Source organism: Pelophylax lessonae (assembly GCF_965119305.1).
Source record: "Pelophylax lessonae genome assembly, chromosome: 2".
Classification (NCBI taxonomy): domain Eukaryota; kingdom Metazoa; phylum Chordata; class Amphibia; order Anura; family Ranidae; genus Pelophylax; species Pelophylax lessonae.
Genome location: NC_138769.1, coordinates 175111398 through 175137144, shown reverse-complemented (window position 1 = coordinate 175137144; position 25747 = coordinate 175111398). Strand labels below are relative to the sequence as shown.

Below are 25747 nucleotides of genomic sequence, written 5' to 3'. Positions count from 1 at the left end.
CTGCATCCTGCACAAAGATTTCCCAGCTTGCGGGACCCAATCAAGGTGCCAGCAGCCTGAGAGCGATTATCACTGGACTACGTTATTTAACAATTAACTCTTTAGCTACCACCACCTCCTTTGGACCAAGCAGGAGGAGACTCGTAATTTTAGCAATACCAATGATGATTTTAGAATAACCGTCTAACACACACTGTCACCACAGACAGGTTTATTCAGTGATTTATTGTATACAGTAGTACTCTTTAAGAGACAGAGATTCCTTTTTAATTTGCATTAAAGTGGAAGTAAACTCCCATCTCTGACTTTTACCTATAGGTAAACCTATAATGAGGCTTACCTATAGGTAGTGTAAATATTTCCTAAATGTGCACTGTTTAGGAGATATTTAGTGTATATGCAACCAATGACATCACTGGCGCATGCTCTCTGAAGGAACGGCCACCCGGCTGTTCTATCAGAGCCTTGTGCAGTAAACGGCAGCTACAGCCAGTCACAGAGCTGAAGCCTGTAAAACCGGAAGCAAGACAGGTGAAAATAGGAGCGTCTGCAGCCCTGCGATGCATACTAGCACATTTTGACATTATCTTGCAGGGTACGGAGAAAGAAAAAAGCGTCCAGCGGTTAACTGCTTTATTATTCTGATACAGGATTCATATAGTGCCAACAGTTTGCGCAGCGCTTTACAATATAAAATACACCAACAATATAATTCAATACAAGAGGGTTAGAAGGGCCCTACTCCTGCGAGCTTACACTCTAAGAGCTTTAACAATCTAAGCTTTCAAGGCTTAAGGACAAGGTTAACACTTTTAAAAATAGGGTTTGAATAATAAAAATGTTAAATTGGTGTAAATAACAGATATACAGAAAAAAGAAGGTGTTTCAAAGAAATAAAGACATTATACAGCAACAGAGAAATAACACATAGGTTGAGAAGGAGAATACTTGCAGGGTCCTGGGTATTATCAGAGTTCAGTCGATGAGCCAGGCATTATCATTTCTCAAACTTGACAGATGTTCCTGATTTGATGGTACAGGAGAACTGTCAAATTGTCCTGGCATTCCTTTTTCATTTGGGATCAAAGGGATGTTGACAAAGGCCATCTGACCAATTAAGCGTCTGGGGGGTTGGTCGCTGGGAGGTCCCCACAGTCATGACCATGTCCCAGGTACAGTTTGGGATAATTAGTCATATTTCTAAATATCTACTGTTTACAGACTGCTAACATCCATATTATGGTCCAGCGTAAAATTTGCTTTAAACAAATATAAACATGGCAGGTTTCCAATGTCTATTCTACCTAGGAGGAATAAGGGGGTGCCAGTGGTTCCTCATATGATCTGACATAGGGGTGTCTGGATTTGAAACGTTACAAATTACCCAAGGAAAGTAAATATGTCCATATTCTGGCTGTGCTATTGTTATTTTGGAAGTTATGGAATATACTGGAATGATGGATTCTACCAAGACACAGATATGTGTCTTGTACAGATTCCAGCTATGGTATTACGACCCCGTGTCTGTTAGTTCTCTGCATTGCTCAACTTGCAAGAGGTTGACAGTTTTATTAGGGATTCCAGACCTAAACTGTGGAATGGGTAATGGAAAGGTCAGTGTGTCTGATCAATGGTTTCATAAGGTTATGGCCTTAGTTAACAGTTTATATTGTATAACTGAAAGAAAAAGGTGGGGGGCAAGGTCACTGTGGTATGCCCTTCACATGACAACATGGCTGAGATGAGCCGAGACGTGACAAAATGGGTGCTACTAGGGAGCGACAGATATTGTTTTTTTCTGGGCCGATACCGATTTTCCAGCCACCTTTCAGGCCGATAGTTGATATTAGGTGCCGATATTCTGCACATTTGAAGTTTTTATTTTTACAGTGCCCTTTTAAAAAAAATGTTTCACTTTTATTGCTGTTACAAGGAATGTAAACATCCCTTGTCTCTGTAATAGGCAGTGACAGGTACACTTTATGGAGAGATCTGGGGTCTATAAGACCCCAAACCCTTCCTTTGCACCTAAAAGCATTCAAAACACCAAGTTTGGCTGTTTTGAATACTGTCATTCTTTTAAAATCTGGCACCTTTAAGGCGCCAATAACCAGAAGTGATCTCATAACATTGCTTCCGGGTTACTACATTGGAGGCCCAATCAGAGCCGATCCCGGCTTTGTTTGGGTTCACGGCCAGCCAACGTACGCGTCGACTGGTCGCTCAGGCCCCCCAGTGGGACAGGGACCGGGCGGAGCAGTGGAAGCCAGGGGGGGGGGGTTGTCCCCTGACTGTCGCTCTAAAAAAACGGTACATAGGTGATGCCTGTAACTGCAGGCATCACCCTGGTACAACCATTTGAAGCAATATCGGTCATATTGACCATATTTGTGGCCGATACCGATAGTTCACAAAAAGTGAATATCGGCCTCCGATAATCAGCCTCACCGATAATCAGTCGATCCCTAGCTGCTACACACACAGCTAGTTGCGGGTCCAGTACGCGCGACCGTTACACAGGGGATTTGGGGGTAATAGAATTTATGCTTGGAAGGGGGGTGGGGGGGTTTGTGCTAGGAGGGGGGATTGTACTAGAAGGATGGTATTCATGAAGTATTTCAGTGCTGCTGATCAATGCAAAAAAACTGATAACCGTACGCCCTGGCCAATCAACTTACTGCTCCAATCCAATCTTAATCGAGTCCAAATTTATTCTAAATGGGACACCAAACACAGTGTGATTTTGCTACGATTTTCGCACGACAGAATCGCACCTTTAGAATCACTAGGAGCAGGAGCGTTTTGTGGGCAACAAAAGCACAAAGGGCAGCCTATTCAAGTTAATGGGCTTCCGTATGCGCGACACATGGAATTGCGTGAGAATTGCACTTTGAAAATTGAGAGCAGTAGTATGAGTGGGGCCTTAGAGTTTTTGCTGCAAGGTGAATGTCATACTTTTTTATGATTGCTCTTCCATATGCTTGTTTTGAAATACGAAGACTTACAGATTAGACATTAGAGGCAGAGTGGATTAAAGCGGTAGTAAACCGCTGGGGGATTTTTTTTTTTTTCTGACCTGAAAGGTAATGTCATATGTGCTAGTATGCATTGCATACTGGCACATTATGTGAAAGTTACATGAAAACGAAGCCCTCCAGTGATGCGCTGTCACTGCTTAGGGCTGCTTCCATCCTCACTTGTCTTCCTTCCGGGTCCGTGGACTCCAGCTGTGAGTGGCTAGAGCCACGATGGCATCACTCCCGCACTTGCGTGGGGGAGCCGCTGTTTACAGGACAGGACTTTGAAAGATATCCACTTCTGGACCGGAAGGATTTGCCCCCTAAATGACCAGGCCATATTTTGTGATTTTGCACTGCGTTACTTTAACGGATAATTGCGCGGTTGTGCGATGTTGTACCTAAATAAAATTGATGTCCTTTTTTCCTCACAAACAGAGCTTTCTTTTGGTGGTATTTGATCACCGGTGCGATTTTTATTTTTTGTGCTATAAACAAAAAAAGAGCGACAATTCTGAAAAAAAACAAAAACAATATTTTCATATTCTACGATATAACATCCCCCCCCCCAATGTAAAAATCTAATTTTTTTTAACATTTTAGGCCAATTTGTTTTCTGCTACATATTTTTGGAAAAAGAAATTGCAATAGGCGTATTTTGATAGAAATAGCAAAATTAAAAAAACAATTGAAATACCAAATATACATAACAAAAACCAGCAAGAGACTGAATATATACTGGAGTCTCAAGGCCCTTGTAGTCAACCAAGTTATACCTATGACCCATAAAGTAGGTCTCCAGCCGCACTCCACCAACTCAGAGACAGGGTCAGGTACCCATATACTGCCATAAAGGTGCAAAATTAGAGGAAGCCTTACCCAAGACGGATTCCAACCTATTGAGCTTCATTACTGTCTAACTTCTAGAGCCTTGAACCCCACCAGCCACCATGACAGATCCCCCCCCACTGTGGGGGGGAGGGGGGCCGGGCTTGTGAAATTACTATAGAGAACTGTGATCCTATATAGAAGGTTCACAGGGGCTTTATGATCATTCCAGGGAGAAGAACACACAGCTGTGTTTACAACAGCTGACCGTTCTTCTGTCTCGCCCTCTAGCTCCCTGCGCGCGACCGACGTATACCTATGGCGGATTGCGCAGGAGCGGCTGCCTGCCGCAGTATAATTGCGGCGGGCGGTCGTAAAGTAGATATTAGGGCAGAAAACATATTTCTTATTTTATTTTCAAAATAGTAGGTAAGTAGCTCAGGGACAGGACTTATAAAATGGGCAGGCACACACACACATGGAATTGACTCTCACAGAGACACTGACAGCAGCGTGCAGCAGTACAGATCACCGACATGACACGTCCCCTCCTGAGTCACAGTGACAGTCCCTCTCTACGCCAGGTGGTCCCTTCAGTCCAAACAGCACTGACAGTCCCGCTCCTGGCTTACTTGCTCCCGTCCCACAGACCCACACACAAGGCTCGGCTCCCTTGCATAATGACATCACACGACACGCTCAGGCACCGCCTCGGCCAACCCCGCCGGCACCACCCAAACACACTGTAGCAGGCACTCGGATGGTCTTGACTGGCTCCAGACCAGACCTGCGGATGTGCAGTTCCGAGTCGTGCGTCACAGCCATATTTTTTACTGGCAACCTTTTCCTGTCACTGGCATTTACTGGCAAAAGAAAAGTGCCCGTTTTTTAAAAATACTGCCAGTAATAAAATATCTGCTTGGAGACCAGCTATAGATGAATGAACCTGATATAAATAATTTTATCTGACTAATGTGCTCCACCTTTCACTGTCAAGTTACCAATTTGATAAAATATCAACCCCAAGATATCAGCCACACAGGGAATGCATTGTTTTCAAAGAATCGGCTAACTCATAGGGGTAGATTTACTAAATCTGTGCAAAATCTGGTACAGCTCTGCGTAGAAACTAATCAGATTCCATTTTTTTTTTTGTCTAAGCTTGAAGTGGAGCTCCACCTAAAAGGTGAGGTTCCACTTTAAGGCCTTCTCCCCCCCCCCCCTCCTCTTCACCACCTGGCACTTTTATTTTTGGGGGGAGAGCAGGTACCTGGTTTTGAGAGGTACCCGCTCCCACTTCTGCTCCTAGGCAATAGGAGTGAAAGTTCTCCTCTCCCCCTCCCTCCCTGCAGTCATCTTGGACAGGTCACAGGTCACAGAAGACTGCAGGATCATTCAAAATGTGCAGCGTGGCTCGCGCATGCGCAGTGGGCACACGGCTGTAAAGCTACAAGCTGTCACAGTCGGGTGCCCACAGTTGTGATCTTGACTCCGGGGACAGAAGATCGAGGGAAAGAATGGCTCGGGTGAGCACATTGCTGGATCTTGGGACAGGTGAGTGTGTGTTTATTAAAAGTTAGCAGCTAAAGTTTTTGTAGCTGCTGATTTTAATGAACGCAAAAATGACTGGAGCTCCAATTTAAAGTGATATTAAAGGCAGATTTATTTATTTATTTATTTTATTTTTTAAATAACAACAATGTTATACTTACATGTTCTGTGCAGTGGTTTTTCACAGAGCAGCCCTCATCCTCCTCTTCTCGGGTCCTCAGAGCAGCTTGTTATGGGGGCACCTGAGCAGGCTCACTCCTGAGTCGCTGCTCTGTGTATCAATTCACACACAGAATGTGGCTTGACCCTCATTGGCTCACTAGCTGTGATTGACAGTAGCGGGAGCCAATGGCTCCCCCTGCTGTCTCAACCAATGAGGTGGAATACACCCAGGAGAGCTGCTGCTCTCATGCACACTGCTTGCACTGCAAACCTTGAGCCTCTACAGCTACTTTAGTTATACAAGCTGAGTTAGATGCTGATTGGCTATCATGCAGAGCTGCACCAGTTATTGCACTCTCCAGTTTTAGTAAATCAACCCCCAACATATATACGGTAATTACAAACCATGCATGTAAAGAAAGTTTTTAAAAAAATAACACACATTGAAAAAATGAATTATATCAGGTTAATCCATTTGAAGCAGAACTCCAGATGGAAATAAAAGATCTGTAAACAAAACCCATTGTTAAATGTAATTTCTAACCGCTTGCCAACCGTATACTGTATGTATACGACGGCAAGGCTGCTCTCCTGCGCAGGATCACATACCTGTACGTGGTCCTGCACTCCTGGGTCTGGGGCACGCATGCGTACCGCCTGAGATCAGCTCCTGCTGTGATTGGACACAGCAGGAGCCAATCAGCGGGTCTGGCGGACTCGATGTCCGCTGGAACCGCTTGGGACAGAAGCAGAACGGCAGTCTGCCTATGTAAACAAGGCAGACTGCCGTTCTATCAGTAGGGAAGGTAGTGCAAAGCAGGGACACAGATCTCTGCCTTCCCATAGTACAAGCACCCCCCACAGTAACCAAGCACATTTTAGGCACACATTTAACCCTTTGATCGCCGCTGATGTTATCCCCTTCTGAACCAGTGTCATTAGTACAGTGACAATGCATATTTTTAGCACTGATGACTGTAATAATGTCACTGGTCCCCAAAAAAAGTGTCAAAAGTGTCACTTGGTGTCCGATTTGTCCGCCGCAATATCACAGTCCCGCTTAAAGTCACTGATCGCTGCCATTACTGGTAAAATAAATAAATAAAAATTCCATAAAAATATCCCATAGTTTGTAAAGGCTATAACTTTTGCGCAAACCAATCAATAGACACGTTTTTTATTTATAGCACAAAAAAAAAAAAAAAAACGCAGAGGTGATCAAATACCACCATAAGAAAGCTCTATTTGTGGGGAAAAAAGGACATGAATTTTATTTGGGTACAGCGTCCCACGACCGCGTAATTGTCAGTTAAAGTAACGCAGTGCCGTATCGCAAAAAATGGCCTGGTCATGAAGTGGGGTAAACCTTCCGGAGCAAAAGTAGTTAAAATACAAGCAGTGTAAAACCGCAATTTGAATTGGTATCAGCCCTTAGCAATCTATTGCACAGTAGAGTTTGGAGGAGTGAAATTGAAACTGCAGCAAAGTACTGTCAGGTCCCTTGCCCTCACATACCTGACTTTACTATAGGACAGAGCTGTGTTAATCTCAGGACTGCATAGGCAGAAATACAACCCTTTCGGCAGGTAAAACTGCTCTCATACATGTATTTCATCTTTTTTATTGAGCGGTTTGTCTGAAGTTCACCTTAAAGTTAGTTAAAATGACACAAATAACTTCCGGTTCCGGCGCCGCATGAAGAGGGAGTGAAGTGCAGCGGCTCCGCCACACACAGCCTATAAAGCCGTTACATACCCGCTCGCTGACACCCGATCTGCCTCCTGATACTGCCGGTGAGTCACCGCTCACATCCCCGCTCACATGGACCGCTTCCTCGTCCACGGAGCTGGCGGTGTCCCACAGCAGCACCCGGACACCTCTCCTCAGGCTTCTTCACAGCTAACAGCCAATATGGCCGCCGCTCCCGCCACGGACGGCGCAAGCCCGCCACCATTACTGCCTACATCCTCTCCTGCAATGGACCCCCAGGACCACCTCATGGCCCAAGCGGTGGCCTCCATTCTCTCCCCCACAATCACGGAGGTGGTGGAGAGAGCTGTATCTGCCGGCATCTCACAGCTCCAAAAGGAGCTGGGTGACCAGGCTAAACGGCTGTCTGCAGTGGAGCACAGACTCTCTAATCTTGAGGATGAAGTGCAATCTACCTTTACTAATGAGGCCAAGCTTCAACACACTCAGCAATATTTACTGGACAAGATTGATGATTTGGAAAATCGTTCCCGCAGGAACAACTTGCGGATTATTGGCCTCCCAGAATCATTTAATGCGGGGCTGCTCCCCGACGTGTGCTCTTCCCGCATACCTCAAGCCCTTGGTATTCCCTCTCCTTGCACCGTGGAGAGGGCACATCACCTGGGAGCGCCCTCAAATGACCGCAAGACCCCCCGCCCGGTCATAGTGCGTTACCTAAACTACGCAGACAGGCTAGCCATTCTGAAGTCTTTTAAAAATGCCAAATCGGTCACACTGGATGGGAGCAAATTACTACTCTTTGCGGATTACTCACAAGAAGTTGCGCGTAGACGCAAGGCCCTCCAACCGTCTTGCAATGCTCTGTTCCAGAAGGGAATAAAATTCACCCTTGCATACCCAGCCACCTTGCGCTTCACTGATCAACTTGGAGAATCCAAGGCCTTCACTCATCCTGAAGAAGCTATGGACTATATTCAGACCCACTTACACTTGTCCATGGATACACACCCCCCTGCTGCTCCCTCCGCCTCCCCCTCACATGTGGACCTGCGCAGCCCCCGCAAAGATTCCCCCAAGAGGGGAAGGTATTCTGCAAATAATACGTACAGGGACAAGTTACGCTGAGACATCTCCTTCTCATCTGGAGTATGCGGCTGCATATTGTTTTTTTCCCAACGTTGTCCTTGCCTAAGGGCGATTACGGTTTTGTATTCCTACCTGTTCTCCGTGGATCACGGCCACTAACCATCTCTTAGAAATTTTCCCTGAGCCTAGATGTTTACTCATATGGTGTTAAATGTTCATTGCCTGATGTATTGATTCTTGAATCTTGATTGTTATGTTTCCTCACACAGCGTTATTATAGTTGCTGACTCTGTTCGCCCGACATACTGAGGGTATCCAGCCTGACGCGATGTCCGTTTGATATCGCCTGCATGGTCCTCACCCACCCAGCGAGTGGAACCAGCTGAAAACTGGTAACGCTGTCGGAGATAGGATTTCATGCGGAAAAAAGAGAAGTCCTCATGTGTTTCGGTATGTCTCTATATATTTTTGTTCTTACTCCTGGTTTCGCCCCTCTCCATTCTGGGATCCCTGGAATGTAGACGGCACGAAATCTTCCTTATCTATTTACTCTCCTTTCCTGCCATCCCTGAATCCTGGTCCCTTTCCCTGTTCTGTGGTACCCGAGTGAAGTCCTCCTTTCTCAGATTGTTCTTTATTGTTAACAAGCCACTACTCTCCCATCTACGTCCCCCTTGATCTAAAAATCATTTCATGGAATGTGAAGGGTCTCCGCTCTCCGCACAAGAGAATGGCTGTACTCCGTCATCTTCGCCGCCTAGGAGCGGATATTGCATTCCTTCAGGAAACCCACCTCCCCCAGGCAGATATACACCGCATGAAAAAACTCTGGGTGGGCCAGGTTTTAGGCAATGCTCCCTCCACGGGTAAAGCTGGGGTCCTCATGCTCTTTCACAAGAGGCTCACGTTTGAAATATCCCCTCTTCTCGCGGATACAGACGGCAGAGTCCAAATAGTTAAAATCTCCTCCGAGACTAGCTCCTTTATTTTGGCCAATGTCTACGCCCCTACCCCTTCCTCTACCCCTTTCTTTCAACGCCTCACAGGTCTTCTCGCCCCTCACATACATCTGCCACTTCTCCTGGGGGGGGACTTAAACGCAGTTATGGATCCCCTTGCAGACAAGTCGACCAAATCCCCCAATTTGCCCGTGGGCCCTGGGGCGCCTCCCTCTATTCTCCCGACCTTCGTGGATAGCATTCACCTCACTGATGTTTGGCGGCTGGCCAATCTAGTGGAGAATTCGTACACGTTTTACTCATCCCCACATGACTCTTTCTTGAGACTTGATTACTTCCTGGGTAATTCCCTTGCGCTCCGGGATCTACACACCCCTGACATACATGATATGGCAATTTCTGATCACTCCCCGATCTCACGTTTGCCCCACAACAAACACATTTCAGAACCTGGCGCTTCCCTTCCTACCTGGCTAACAACGAAGAGCTACGGAATATCTTATCTGACACTTGGCGTAACTTCCTAGCGGACAACGCCCAACACGAACACGATCCAGTGCTGCTGTGGGAGACGGGTAAGGCGGTCTTGAGAGGCCGTATCATTGCCTTTGCTTCGGCTTTTAAAAAGCGGGCAGCAGCTGGCTTCGTCCAAGCTAGCTCTTCGCTCCAGCTTGCGCACGCCCGACTCCGGCAGCAGTACTCCCCCCACAATATTGCCCTATGGAAAACGGCCAAGCAGGAATTTGATAAGTGGGCGATGACGCAAGAGTCCTTCCATAAGTCTGTCCAAGACCTTCAGTTTCATAAATTTGGCAATAAGTCCGGCAAAATGTTAGCTCGCCTTTGTAAAGGCCCCTTCACCACTACCCCCATACAGTCTTTGAGGGACCCCTCGGGAAAATTGCATTCCACCCCGGAGGGCATTAACCAGACCATGCAACAATTCTACGCTACCCTTTATGGCCCTGACCCTATTGATGAGGAGAAGGCCGGGCTTTCCTAGGTGAAGTGCCCTTGCCTCGGATTTCAGATGCCCAATTGACACAACTCAATGCCCCGGTTACTCCTGTCGAACTCCAGAATACCATATCCACATTATCCCCTGGTAAAGCTCCAGGTCCTGACGGATTCTCTTCTGAGTTTTTCAAATTAGTAATGGACAGTGTATCCCCTACCTTACTGGCCCTATTTCAGCACATCTTAGATGGCGGTTCCTATTTGCCATCAGGCTCCCAGGCTTATATAAAGCTCATCCCGAAACCGGGCAAAGACCCTACCGAACCGGGCTCATACCGCCCTATCTCTTTAATTAATTTGGACGCTAAGTTGATATCTAAAATTGTAGCGAACCGCTTAGCCCTCATCATGCCCGACCTGCTCCACCCTTCCCAATCTGGTTTCACCAAGGGGCGCTCAGCCACCGCCAATATACGAAAAGTCCTGGCAGTCCTCTCCCACCATGGATCTCCGCCCTCTTCTGATGTAGCCATACTCACGTTGGACGCTGAAAAAGCATTTGATAATGTTAGCTTTCATTGGCTATCCCTTAGCTTACGGAAATTTGGTTTCTCGGGCCCGTTCCTACACCTCATCTCCTCTATGTACAAGTCCCCCACAGCTAGGGTTGTTACGTCCACTTGTATATCGCAGGATATCCCCCTTCACAAGGGCACGCGTCAGGGATGCCCCCTCTCCCCCCTCCTGTTTAACTTGGCCCTGGAACCCCTGTCCCGTTACCTCGCAGTCCATGCTCCGCTAACTGGTGTCCGTATTGGTCAAGAGGAGCTTCGCTCTGTGCTCTTCGCAGATGACATCCTCTTGTTCACTGCAGATCCAGCACGGGATGTTGGAATCGTCAAGTCCATTTTTGACAGGTTCCGCCTATGCTCGGGACTACGTATAAATTACTCCCACTGGGCTCCACACGAACCCCTGCCTGGGCATCTTCCTCTCCTTTCCCAATAGCCAAAACCCATATTAAATATCTCGGAATACTAATAGGTCGTACTCCTTCCTCCCTCTATCAACTGAACTACACCCCTCTCTTCGCCAAACTTACCAAGGAATTATCCGGCTGGGCAAACCTCCCCATCTCCCTTATAGGTCGCTGCCACCTATATAAAATGGTCACATTCCCTAAGCTATTATATGTCCTTCAGACTCTGCCCCTCCTCATTAAACATAAAGATGTCAACGCATTCCATAAATCCCTAACCTCCTTCTTGTGGTCCTCCAAGAGGCCCCGCATTGCTCTCCATAAGCTTTACCCTCCCAGGTTCAGAGGTGGCATGAATTTACCAGATATTTGTTTATATAATCTTTGTAGCTTAGCCAGAGTAGGTCTGGACTGGATTCGAGGTTCCTCCAACTTCTCCAACTTCTCGCTTGAGTCTCACATAGTCTCACCCTATAACCTCGCAGCTATCCTGCACTGCTCCGTGTCTGACATGCCATCTACACTTCGCCAACACATTCTGCTGAGAGACACACGGGCGGCTTGGAAGGAACTACGTAAAAAACTGGGATTACCACAACTTATTTCCCCCCACCTCCCCATTAGCGGACATCTCGCTAGAACTCATCTGCAACTGGAGCGGATTTATTCCCACTGGTCATCTTTGGGCCTTCGCAAAGTCTCCCAACTCTATGATCAGTCCTCTGGACTACCTCTCCCTATTACGGCACTGGAATCAAAATATGGGCTACCTAAATCCCATTTTCTTTATATCCATCAATTGCATGCCTTTACCAACGGACTTTGCTCAAGACCACAGGCGCGCTTCGCTCCCAGCCCTCTAGACTCTCTCCCACACCAATCCCCACTGAGGCTGGCGCAACTATATAAACCGCTACAACTCTACCTCCACACTCACTCCAAAGACTGCCACTACTCCTCATGGGATGCAGCATTATCTCTAAGAGCCTCGAAGCCTCTCCTGTTAGCTGGCTTTAATACCACCTGTTCCTTTATCTGCAACGCATTCTGGAGGGAGCAGCAATTCAAAATCCTTCATCACGCCTATGCTCCATTTTCTTCCTCTCCCCAACATACTCCTTATCAAGGATGCTCCTGGTGCCTGGCCCACCGCCCCACATTAGTCCACAGACTTTGGAACTGCCCCCGTGTATCGGATTTCTGGAATCAGGTTGAACGCCTTGTCTACAGAATTACGGGACTGCCACCCACTATGGATCCCTTACCCTTGCTATTTGGTTATCTGGACAGCTCACCTTGATTTCGGGGGCACACACAACCAATCAGGCAGGTATTATTAGGAAGTACAAACCCTGGATTGCCACTTGCTATATGATTGCCAGGAGGGTCATCCTGCGCCATTGGGTCTCCTCCTCCGTCCCGTCCGTACGGGAAGTGAAAGTTGATCTGAATACTCTACTCCACAGGGAACACCTGGACATGCTTCTCCACAAAACCGACCCACTCAAGTTCTGGAACAAATGGTCGGCATATGATGATACTCAGGTCATGACCCACCTTCCTCGCAGCCCGAACAGCTCTACTCCTCAACCCTCCAACCAAGGACACTCTTCACATCCCCGGATCTCATCCACCCTGTCTCTGTTCACGGACCTACCTTGACTATTGTCATCTCTGAGTTATTTTGTACTTAGTTTTATGCCGCTTGCTAACGACTAGTTTTGTGTGCTCTAGATCACTCGGTATCCCCCCCCCTCTCCTTCCCCATTCCCTCTACTTGCCTACTTGCCCAGGTTGCTCTCTTATGAGATTCCTACCATAGTCTTACATTACTATACCATGGGGCATCCTCCCTTGCCTCTATCCCCTCACCACCGAGAGGGGTGCTGTTTTTCTCTCTTATATCTTGCCGAAGGGTTCGCCCGGCGTACCCGCAAGACTATCTCACCCCCTCCCCCCCCCCCTGATGCCCCCCCTTTGAGTTCTGTTGGATGCTTTACAGGTGCTACTTATGGTTTTGGATATCTGCATATGTGTATTCTGATTTCCCTGTAAGTACGCCTATTTTGTTTGAACTTGTTATGTGTATTATTTTGAAAAACAATAAAAAATTTCATTAAAAAAAAAAAAAATGACACAAATAGCATTCTGGAAATATTCCTGGCTCCAGATAAGATGGATTTACTCATTACAAGCACAGTTACTGTACATGCAACACATTTCTGAGACACCGCATCATATATATTAATAGACACTTCTCAGCTGTCACTTCACAAAAACACGGCTACCACATGACACTTTGAAATCTACACAAAAAAGGGCAAGGATTTGTAGTTGCTAACTTCAGTCTAGAGCCCATAGTGTTTTACAAGGGTATACCTTGTTGTATACATAGTATATATGATGCATTTATGAAACGCTGCAACAACAGTTTTTGGTGAAAAATTCTAGGATGAGCCTATGTTGGGTCTGAACCTGGAAGTTGGCTGTCATTTCTGGGTCCCGTGTGCCCATATAAGGTCAAGGATGACATCAGAATCCCCCCATCCCTTTGTGTGTGTCATTTTCAGGGTGGGGAATCCCTGGCTGTTGCTGGTTGGCCAAACTGTGACCGGTAACTTCCAGGTTCAGAGCAAACCCAAGCTCATCACTTGTAGGTAGGCCAATGTCACCTTACTGTTAGTTCCAGGGAAAGAGCTAAGACTAGATTTAGACATGCAACCTCAAGCCTGGAGGAAAACTCCAGAAAGGAAGAGACGGAGGGACGGCATGACTGGGTTAAAAGGGGAGTGGTGGACTGGGGTGGAGAGTTGGTAAAGTTTGTAGGATGCAGAAAGGAGTGGTACTGACCTGATTAGTGAAGTGAACAAGATGGGTGGGGTCCATAGGGGGTTGTATCAGGGTGGTCCCAAGAAAGTTTCAGTAGCAAGACAGCAGACATCAAGGAATTTTCCCACCCCTGTATTTAGTGGTGGGTGATTTTGTTCTTATGGGGTTGAGTTTTCTTGGGAATTGGGGATCTGTCATGGTGGCTGGTGGGGTTCAAGGCTCTAGACGTTAGACAGTAATAAAAGTCAATAGGTTGGAATATGTCTTGGGTACGGCTTTCCCTGATTTTGCCCCTTTATGACAGTATATGGGTACCTAACCCTGTCTCCAAGTTGGTGGAGTGCGGCTGGAGGCCTACTTTATGGGTCATAGGTATAACATGGTTGACTACAAGGGCCTTGAGACTCCAGTATATATTCAGTCTCTTGCTGGTTTTTGTTATGTATATTTGGTATTTATGTTGGTTTTTTAATTTTGCAATTTCTATTTATAGTTTAACTAAAGTGGCTGATGTGGCCTTTAAATCCCAGTTGGTGTCAGTGTATCCTATTTGGTGACAGGGTTGGGTAGTGGAGTGTCCAGGTAGCCTGGGAATGCCTGAACTTCATCTTTTATACCCTAGTCATCCCGCTCAAAGCCAGGGATTCTATTTCCATGATCCACAGGAATGAAGGGACTCTATCCAGAGCAGTGTGTGTAATAAATAGAGAAGACGCCATCTCCCGACCAGCCACCATGACATAAAAGTGAGGATCGGCTTCAGCCTGCATGTCTCTGCCAAGTAACCATGCCCCCCCCCTTATGTGTTTCACCCCACCCACGGGGGCTTAGTCATAGGGTCTTAGACCTACGTTTAATTCCCAATCACTCCTCTGAAAGGCGATCTGTATTTAGATCACTTTTCAAAGGCACCTAGCAGGCAGTGAGAAGGAGACAGTAATGCATGTTTTTTCTGGACAAAAGCACTGTGGTTATTTTTGGATAGTTTGATATGACAGCACCACCACCCCACCTCTCCATCTCATCAAATTAGGGAACATTTTGCCAAAGCTTTCTCTAATAGACACCATGCCAAGTGTTCAAAATCGCTCGGCATGGGACGCTGAAGAAACTGGAGATCACTGGAGTAGCGTCGTCCATTTTAGAGATTTCCAGCTTTCGTGGGGCATCAACATGGCATTCTTCTTTAACACAGAAATGCAATGGTGTAAATGGCATGTTACATTCAGCAGGTGGTGAAGTGAATGAGGCCACGCCGCAGCCACGTGCAATGCAAGTGGTTGAGGTGTGGTTGGTTGGGAGGGTTAAAGTAGTCAGTAAGGAGGCTCCTCTTCACCACCTGTCCCCTAAAAAGCTATCCACCGTCAATTACTTTTACCAGGTATGGTTGTATATCCACACGTATGAACGAACCCTTAAAGAGGTTGTAAACCCCTGGAAGAAAAAAACCTGTAAGATAACGACATAATGAGCTAGTATGCATCACATACTAGCTCATTATGAAATACTTACCTTAGAACGAAGCCCTTCCAGTGGTGCCAGCTCACTGCTGAGACAGCTGACGTCATCTTCGGTGTTTCTTCTGGGTTCCCGGGGCTCCAGCACTGAGTGGCCCGAGCCACGATGACGTCACTCCGGGAGTCATGCGCGGGAGCCGCCGTTTACGGCATGGGCTCTGAAGGCCCCGGCACGGTACGCCAGACCCACAGAGTGCATGAGCCGATCACGTCATTGGCTGCATGAACTCTGAATATCCCCTAAACTGTGCAAGTTTAGGAGATAGTCACAGTACCTACAGGTAAGCCTAATGCCTCGTACACACGATCAGATAATCGTATGAAAAAAGTCGCTAGTATGCATTGTTGAATTCGATACTAGTATCATGCAACAAAATGCGAATGATAAGTCGTCCGATTATCTGATCGTGTGTACGAGACATTATTATAGGCTTACCTGGAGGTACAAGTGGTGTAATAGAGTCTACCACCACTTTAAGCCACAGACAACAGGTAAATATAAGGCAACTGTGAGGAGGCCATGAGTCTGATTTGCTGAAAATAGAAGTATGACAGCGGCCTCCTCCAAAGGAAGGAGAATGTTTCCCTGAAAGAACCCCCAGGAAGGTAATCCTGTCTGGAGTCCGGCTTCAAGTTCTATAAAGATCAGCAGTGTCACCAGAACATCAACAACAACACAAGAACAGTGTCACCACAACAAAGCAATCTCATCCTCTTCACTTTAAAGTAAATGATAAGCTCATCCTTCATGTTTACATTTTAAACAAACCACCTTGTGCTAAGTGATCTTTGCTCCTAGACGGGATTTCGTGAATCATTTCACTGACTCCCTAACAAGGCTGACCTTGTTGTGTTCAGATCTGGAAAGATTGGCCATCCATGGTTCAAAATTCAGATGCTTCTGCGGGAACTGGTCAAATTTGGATCCATCTGTGGCTGCTCCCATTCATGAGAAGTCAATCTATTGATAAACTTCTCATAAACCAACTTGGAAAACTTTGCTTTCACCAGCATATGGCAGCCAATCATGTGCAGCGCTGATCAGTGTATTCTGATGTTGAGGAAGTCTCTACGACACAGCAAGGAGGATTCCTCCATCCACCTAGATTGTGTGAATAGGGGAATCCATTCAGAGTTTTTACATCAGCCCATTGGCTGAATAAAAAAAAGTTGAGCCACTGTTCTAAAATTTTGTCGGACCCATGAAAATTCCGGACCTCGTCACTTCCGGTGACGCTACGTCATAACCCAGCTGGTGTGAGCCCCTGTGCGCATGCGCACAAGACATTTTCAAGGTCCGATGAAATTCTAAGACTTAGCGAACAGCTGATTGAGAGGAAGAGGGGCTGAGGTGGGACGCACAAAATTTTGGGGTCTCCAGCACCTTTGGTTCACCCGTGACAGCAATTTTCCCGCGGCGGTGTGTGCGTCCCACCTCAGCCCCTCCTCCTCTCAATCTGCTGTTCGCCAAGTCTTTGAATTTCATCGGACCTTGAAAATGTCTTGTGCGCATGCGCACCAGCTGGGTTATGACGTAGCGTCACCGGAAGTGACGAGGTCCGGAATTTTCATGGGTCCGACAAAATTTTAGAACACCACGTATGGCCAGCTTTACAATGACAACACTAATCTGTGTTGTGGGACCACACACACTTTGATAAATAATTGATTTCCTTTCCAATCAAGCTTCCCTAGTGGGAATAATTGATCTATAGTAGACAACTCAATCAGTGGTATGCCACTTAGGGAATGTGGATTACAGCTGATGGTTGGAAGTTAGGATCGTAAGTTAACAGAAGGAAAAAATATATTTTAACTACAAAACAGCACATGATACACACATTAACACTGGTTAGGCACACACTTAACCCCTTGATTACCCTGAGATGTCAACCCCTTCCCAGACAGTGTCATTAGTACAGTGAGAGTGTATAATATTATTACTAATCACTGTATTAGTGTCCCTGCCAGTGTCATTTTTACAGTAACAGTGCATATTTATAGCACTGATTACTGTAGTAATGTCACTGGTACCCCCAAAAGTGTCAAAAATGTCAGTTATGTGTCCGATCTGTCCGCCGCAATGTCACAGTCCCGCTAAAAATCGCAGATCGCCTCCATTATTAGTAAAAAAAAAACAATACAAATGACATAAATCGTTCCTGTAGTTAGTAGACGTGATAACTTTTGCGCAAACCAATCAAAATACGCTTATTGTGATTTTTTTTTTTTTTTTTTACCAAAAATATATAGCAGAAAACAAATTGGCCTAAAATGTTAAAAAAATTAGATTTTTATTTTTTTTTTTCTTTGAGAATGTCATATAGCAGAATGTGAAAAATATTGTTTTTTTTTTTTTCAAAATTGTCGCTCTTTTTTTGTTTATAGCGTAAAAAATAAAAATCACACAGGTGATCAAATACCACCAAAAGAAAGCTCTGTTTGTGGGGAAAAAAATGACATCAATTTTATTTGGATACAGCATCGCACGAACGCGCAATTGTCCGTTAAACTAATGCAGTGCCGAATCGCAAAATAGGGCCTGGTCATTATGTGTTTCAGTGATTAACACTTGTTAGGCACACACTTAACCCCTTTATTACCCTGAGATGTTAACCCCTTCCTAGACAGTGTCATTAGTACAGTGAGAGTGTATAGTATTATCACTAATCACTGTATTAGTGTCACTGGTGATGTACGTGTCAGATCCAACCCAGTGTCAGTTAGTGTCAGATTGCCCACCGTACTATAACAGTCCCACTGGTCGCCGCTATTACAAAAAAAAAAAATCAATATACACTTATTGGGATTTTTTCTTTTCACTGAAGACTAATAGCAGAATATATTTTGGCCAACATTTATGAAGATTTATGATAATTTTTTTTTACTAGGTAAAAAATATTCTTTTTTTCAAAAATGTCGGTCATTTTTCGTTTATAATGAAAAGAAAGCTCTATTTGTGTGAAAAAAAAGGATATACATCTTGTTTGGGTGCAGAGTTGCATGTCAATGTCGATTCGACAGGTCAGAACGCATGACAAGTCTCACCCTATTGTCGGCAATGGAACCGTTCAGTGTGACGCCGACTTTGCGGTGCCGCACCGATTTTAAAAAGTAATTCCTGCACTACTTTTGCCTATGTGACATGCATAGAAATCTGTGCATGAAGTCGCACAGATGTCAGCCAAGCGGCACCTGAAGTCGCACTGACATGCAGCTTTGAAATGCGATTTGAAGTGAAGTTGTACGATTTCAAAGCCGCATTAAGTGTGAACCTAGAATGACTGAAGTCAATCAAATGGCAGCCATGACAGGGACAGCCCCACACTAATCTGATTGGTCCCTACTGAACCAGCTGCATTTCGATCAATGTATGGCCAGCTTTAGGGCCTGCCTGATTCGATACATTTATGAAATATTGTTTAGGTTTGTCCTTATATTATATAGTTTAATAAATGTCAAGGATGATGATCTGAGATTGTACAATCAGATTGCATAGTGTATGGGCAACTTTGTGTTTACAGCTGCAACAACCCCATTCTCCAAATATAAAATCCAAAACCAGGCTCAGTCCCGGCTCATACATATGCAATGCGGGAACCCTGCGAATCCACTGCGGGTTCCCGCATTGCATTCAACTCGCAGGCAGTTCACACTGCCATATGCGAATGGCTGGGGGTGTCAATACAAAGGTAACGACACCCCCAGATCAGTTCGCATATCGCAGTGCGAACTGTCAGTTCGGACATAAATCGGATTACATAGGTGTGAATATTATTATTATTAAGGATTTCTATAGCGCCAGCAGTTTACGCAGCGTTTTACAATATTAGAGGGAGACAGTACATATACAATACAATAAAATACAAGAGGATTAAGAGGGCCCTGCTCAGAAGAGCTTACAATCTAATGGATACCCATGGGATCCGATTCTGGTGCAAACCCAAAAAAGGGTCCTGTGCGAGTTGTGTCCGAATGCGAAATCAGCCATACAATCTGTATGGCTGAATTTGCATCGCACAGACATTGCATGTGGTTTGCAGAGCAGTGCGCTCCGAATCATATGCGGTGTCTGTCATCGCATATATGTGAACCGACACTAAAGCTGGCCATAGATGGATCAATTGTTGACTGGTTCCGCAGGGATGGGATGAATTTGGATCCATCTATGGCTGTTTCTGCTAGAGAGATATCCATCTAATAACCCGATTCTCCTGAATTGGAAGGTTGTATATTTATAATTCGATCGATCAGGCTGATTGGCTGCAAAGCTGATCAGTGTTTTCTGACAGTGGAGGAGTCCCTGCTGTCAGAATACAATAGCGCAGTAGGGAGGATTCCTTCATCTACCTCCAATGTGTGGATGGGGGAATCCGTTCGTGTTTTTTTTTTTTGATTAGCCATCTGGCTGATCAAAAAAAAAAACTATCCAGCTTAACCACTTGCCGACCAGTCACGTTGACTGTACTGCGACACAGTGGCTCGTTATCGTCTGGCGACGTAGACCTACGTCACCAGACATTCCCCTCTCTCGGCGGCACGCACGTGCCACCGGAGGCTCGCTCCCGCTGTATTCAGTCACAGCGGGAGTCGGGCCAGGGGAGGAGCGGCGGTGATCACCGCCGGTCTTCCCCGATCGTCGGGGATCGAGTGTGGAAATCCGCCCGCTTGCGTAAACAAAGCGGGCAGATCTCCTAAGTGACAGGCAGGGTCAGATTGCAGGGTTCAGCATAGCTAAACCTGCGATCTGTGCCTGTGTCACACAGTCCCCTCCCCCCACACACGTCAGTAAGCACCAGGCATACATTAACCCCTCCCTCTCCAATAAAATTAACCCCTTCCCTGCCAGTGTCATTTTTACAGTAACAGTGCATATGTATACCACTGATTACTGTAGAAATATCACTGGTACCCCCAAAAGTGTCAAACATGTCAGTCAAGGGTCCGATCTGTCCGCCGCAATGTCGCAGTCCCACAAAAAAAAAAAAAAAATCGCAGATCGCCGCCATTACTCGTTAAAAAAAAACACCAAAAATGACAGAAATCTTTCCCTTAGTTAGTAAACGCAATAACTTTTGCGCAAACCAATCAAAATACGCTTACTGCGATTTTCTTTTTACCAAAAATATGTAGCAGAAAACAAATTGGCCTAAAATGATAAAAAATTTAGATTTTTACATTTTTTTTTTGGGGGGGGGGGGGGGGGGATTTCATATAAAAAAATGTAAAAAATATTGTTATTTTTTCAAAATTGTCGTTCTTTTTTTGTTTATAGCGCAAAAAGTAAAAATTGCACAGGTGATCAAATACCACCAAAAGAAAGCTCTGTTTGTGGGGGATAAAAGGGGCATAAATTAATTTGGGTACAGCGTTGCACGACTGCGCAATTGCCTGTTAAAATAACACAGTGCTGAATCGCAAAATATGGCCTGGTCAGGAATGGGGTAAAACCTTCCGGTTATAAAGCGGTTAACAATACGCTCATTGAGAACTTTTTTGTCAAAGACATGTAGCTAAATACATTTTGGCCTAAATATATGACAAAAATGTAATATATTGGATATTGTTTAACTGTCAAAGTAGAAAAATATTGTTATTTTTTCAAAATTGTCGCTTTTTTAAATTAATATCGCAAAAAATGAAAATCGCAGAGGTGATCAAATACCACCAAAAGAAAGCTCTGTTTGTGGGAAAAAAAGGACGTAAATTTAGTTTGGGTATGGCGTTGCATGACCGCGCAATTGTCAGTTAAAGTCGCACAGTGCCGAATCGCAAAAAGTGGCCTGGACGTAGGACAGCAAAATCCTCCGGTGGTAAAGTGGTTAAATTCACATGACAGCAGACTCCTTAGTGGATTGCTTTTCAGAGTGCGGCTAAGCAGCAGCTTCCAAGCTTTAAGGAGGTGATCCTGCCACCTCCTGAATGCTTTTTATGCAGAATTTTTAACAGGACTAACGAGCCGCCAACTACGCAGCAAGCATTGCGGCATGCCCCATTGACATGAATGGGCTAATAATATGAGTTATTACATGCCATCCTGGCATCGGTCAGTGCCATCTTATGAATGAGACAATGAATGTATATAGAACTCACTTACCTGATTGCAGAGAATGGTTTGTTGGATTAGTCTGGCGTAACCGTCCAGTCGAACCCCAGAGTTGCTCCGACTCCTCATATTGGCAGGCAGGCAGATGCCTTGTCCGGGGTCATCTACTGAGCTACGCCCGATGTCCTCTGCCTCTCAGGGACCGTCCCCATTCATTCACCACTCGATGACAGTGGGAGGCAACTGGTGACCTTGTTCCAAAATAAACAGAGCTGTCAAGAGGGGGCCAGGATTAGTATAGCCGCCTGTGCCTGTAGCCTAGCAATCATCAAACTACACCAGCATACCCCCTATTCTTGGAAAGCAGCCTACAACATAACCTGAGTGACCTACCTTTATTTATTATTTATAAATAATCCTCCTGCCTTGGTGTCACTGAACCCATCAATTATTATTTATAAGTTAACCTGCTCTGGATTCCAGCAATACTATGGCATGCAATGTACAGCACAGCTGATCACTACATACAATCTATGCACTCCCATTGTTATCCATCTATTGTATTATAGAAGAGCATATGATCAAAGCACAAATCCATAGGATGCTATACAATCATTTATTACATGATCTGCCATACAGGAATGTCTTACCTGGCATTGCACAAGGTGACAGTTCAGAGCTCAGATGTCATACATCTTCTGTGTGATGCCCAGTCCCATCATACAGCCATCAAGGGAACAGGAGGGGGACTGCCATGGAGCGATCGTCATCCAGGATGTATAAAAACAGAAATGGTTTCCTCTGATCGCTCTGCGTCTTCCTCCTATGGCTCAAGCTATGGCCGCTCTGCTGTCACTTGTCTGTGCTCGCTGCTGTTCCACACTTGGCCAGAAGAGGGCGAAGGTATGCGATGGCAGTGATCTACGTGACAATGTTCTGTAGGCTGAGGTCCTGGAAGGGGGATAAAGAGGAAGTGAAAGTGAATGGTGGGGGAGGGGTACAATAAACAGGTGTCTGTGTCGTGGAGGGTTATAAGGCACAGAATGGTGTATTTGGAGGGACGTTTAGGACCAAAAGCACGTCTGTTTCTGGCTTGGGACTGACTGTGTAAAACTACATTGTAGCCAAAAAAATAAATTAAGTTTATGCTGGAGCTGTACCTTGTGCATGCAGAGGGTTATTGTAATCCCCCATTCTCAGACATCCCAACCTGCAAAAACTCATTTCAGGGAGGTGAGCCCCCCCCCCCTTCCAATTTAACACTACCAGAGAATAATGAAATGAAATGTAATCAGTATACCTGGTCACTGGTGATGGTCACTGATGCTGGTACTGGTCACTGATGCTGGTACTGGACACTGGTGCTGGTACCGGCCACTGGTGCTGGTACTGGTCACTGATGCTGGTACTGGTCACTGGTGCTGGTACTGGTCACTGGTGCTGGTACTGGTCACTGGTGCTGGTACTGGTCTCTGGTACTGGCCTGGTCACTGGTGCTGGTATTGGCCTGGTCACTGGTGCTGGTACTGGTCACTGGTGCTGGTACTGGTCACTGGTGCTGGTACTGGCCTGGTCACTGGTGCTGGTACTGGCCTGGTCACTGGTGCTGGTACTGGCCTGGTCACTGGTGCTGGTCACTGGTGCTGGTACTGGCCTGGTCACTGGTACTGGCCTGGTCACTGGTGCTGGTACTGGCCTGGTCACTGGTGCTGGTACTGGCCTGGTCACTGGTGCTGGTACTGGCCTGGTCGCTGGTACTGGTGCTGGTACTGGCCTGGTCACTGGTGCAGGTACTGGTCACTTGTGCTGGTACTGGCCTGGTCACTGGTACTGGCCTGGTCACTGGTGCTGGTACTGGCCTGGTCACTGGTGCTGGTACTGGCCTGGTCACTGGTGCTGGTCACTGGTGCTGGTACTGGCCTGGTCACTGGTGCGGGTACTGGTGCTGGCCTGGTCACTGGTGCTGGTCACTGGTGCTGGTACTGGCCTGGTCACTGGTGCTGGCCTGGTCACTGGTGCTGGTACTGGCCTGGTCACTGGTACTGGTACTGGTGCTGGTCACTGGTGCTGGCCTGGTCACTGGTGCTGGTCACAGGTGCTGGCCTGGTCACTGGTGCTGGTCACTGGTGCTGGCCTGGTCACTGGTGCTGGTCACAGGGGCTGGTCATTTGCTGGTACTGGTCTCAGGTGCTGGCTCTCTGGTGCTGCTCTCAGGTTAGGTCACTGTGTCTGTCACAGAGTGGGGTGTCACGATGATTGGTCCCGCGTGCCAAAATGCCTCCTGGAGTAGAAGATGTGGCTGTAGTAGAGAGCAAAGCCGCTGCTTGCTCTCTGCAGCTCCTCCCACAGGCGGAGTGCATGACTCATATCACTCCGCCTGTGAGCCGGCACTACTTCGGCTCCGACAGGATTTCTCTGTGCAGGCTCAGCTTGCTGACAGCTGACACACTCTTCTGCCTGCATCGATGAGTCATCTCATCTGACTCACTGTGACTGACTCACACACACAGCCGGGATATTGCCCTGAGCTCGCGGGTGTCAGTGAGCTCAGGGCGGAAAGCGGGAGTCTCCCGCGACTTGCGGGAGACTTGAGATGTCTGCATTCTCCACCGGTCTACACTCACCTGTCCTAACCACTTACCTACCGGGCACTTTCACCCCCTTCCTGGCCAATTCTGAGCTTTCAGCGCCGTCGTGCTTTGAATGACAATTGCGCGGCCATTCAACACTGTACCCATATGACATTTATATCTTTTTTTTTTGGACAGAGTTTTCTTTTGGTGGTATTTAATCACCACTGGGTTTTTTTATTTTTTGCAAAACACAAAAAAGACCACAAATTTGGATAAAAACAAAAATTTTTCTTAGTTATATAAAAATTTCTCTGTTATAAAAATATATAAATGAGTAATTCTTCTTCACTGATGTGCGCTGATGGGGCTGCACCGATAGACATTGACAGGCATCCCTAATGGGCACTGACAGGCATCCCTGAGGGGCACTGACAGTGTTGGGGTAGTTACTCAAAAAATTTAACTAGTTACTAGTGTAAATTGTAATGAGATTACTTTACTAGTTACTGCATTTGAAAAGTAACTTCACTACTTATTACTTTACTTTCCTCTTTCTTAATTGACCATGTAGAAGAAGATACATGACACTCTTTCTGCATAGAGTTTATTGTATAAACACAGGCTTTGGGAAACATGAGAACAAAACCTGAAAAAACAGAATAAAACATAAAGTGCAACAAAAAGTCATAAACTTCATTCCTCTCTATTCTTCGAAATAACGATTGTATCGCACGGCTTGGGTAACGCAGGAAAGCGCGTTCCTATAGCCTAATAAAGTAGTGTAGTTACTTCCTATAGCCTAGTAAACTAGTGTACTTTCCAATATTAGTATTGTAACTAGTTACTTTACTTTGTTACCAAAAAAAGTAATGTAGTTACTGTAATCAGTTACTTTGTAACTAGTTACCCCCAACACTGGGCACTGACAGGCATCCCTGAGGGGCACTGACAGGCATCCCTGATAAGCACTGACCAGCATCCCTGATGGGCACTGAAAGGGCATCCCTAATGGGCACTGAAAGGGCATCCCTGACAAGCACTTACAGGCATCCCTGATAAGCACTGACAGGCATCCCTGATAAGTACTGACAAGCATCCCTGATGGTCACTAACAGGCATCCCTTATAAGCACCGACAGGCATCCCTTATAAGCACTGACAGGCAGCACTGATAAGCACTAACAGGCAGCACTGATGGGCACTGACAGGCATCCCCAAAGGGCACTGACAGGCATCCCCAATGGGCACTGACAAGCATCCCTATTTACCCCAATCTGTGATCAACTGTGTCTTAAGGACACAGCGATCACAGATGCTTGCTGATGCATGGTGCAGGGGGCATGCGGGCAGTGCAATCATGGGAGGATGTCCATAGACGCCCTCCCAGAAATGTGAGCCCATCCTGTAGGCGTCCTTTGGCTATAGCGCGAGCAGGAAGAGGTTAATGTAGAATTAACCACTTCTGGACCGGAAAGTTTTCCTCCTTAATGATCAGGCCATATTTTGTGATTCGGCACTGCGTTACTTTAAC

The 25747-nt window shown here is 46.1% G+C and overlaps 1 protein-coding gene across 3 annotated transcripts in view; it reads right to left on the bottom strand.

The window, feature by feature from the left end:
• PHKA2 (phosphorylase kinase regulatory subunit alpha 2) overlaps window positions 1–22383 on the bottom strand; it is a 187671-nt gene extending 165288 nt beyond the window's left edge. For 2 of the 3 annotated variants that reach the window (XM_082247709.1, XM_082247711.1), the window contains exons 1-2: window positions 22295–22383; window positions 21696–21895 (exon numbers count right to left, since the gene is read on the bottom strand). In XM_082247709.1, coding sequence (XP_082103835.1) covers window positions 21696–21773 — 78 coding nt within the window. In that variant the 5' untranslated portion in view covers window positions 21774–21895; window positions 22295–22383. Of the gene's footprint in view, window positions 1–21695; window positions 21917–22294 lie in introns of all 3 variants that reach the window. The other variant, XM_082247710.1, reaches the window with a different exon arrangement.
• Between the last annotated feature and the right edge of the window lie 3364 nt (window positions 22384–25747).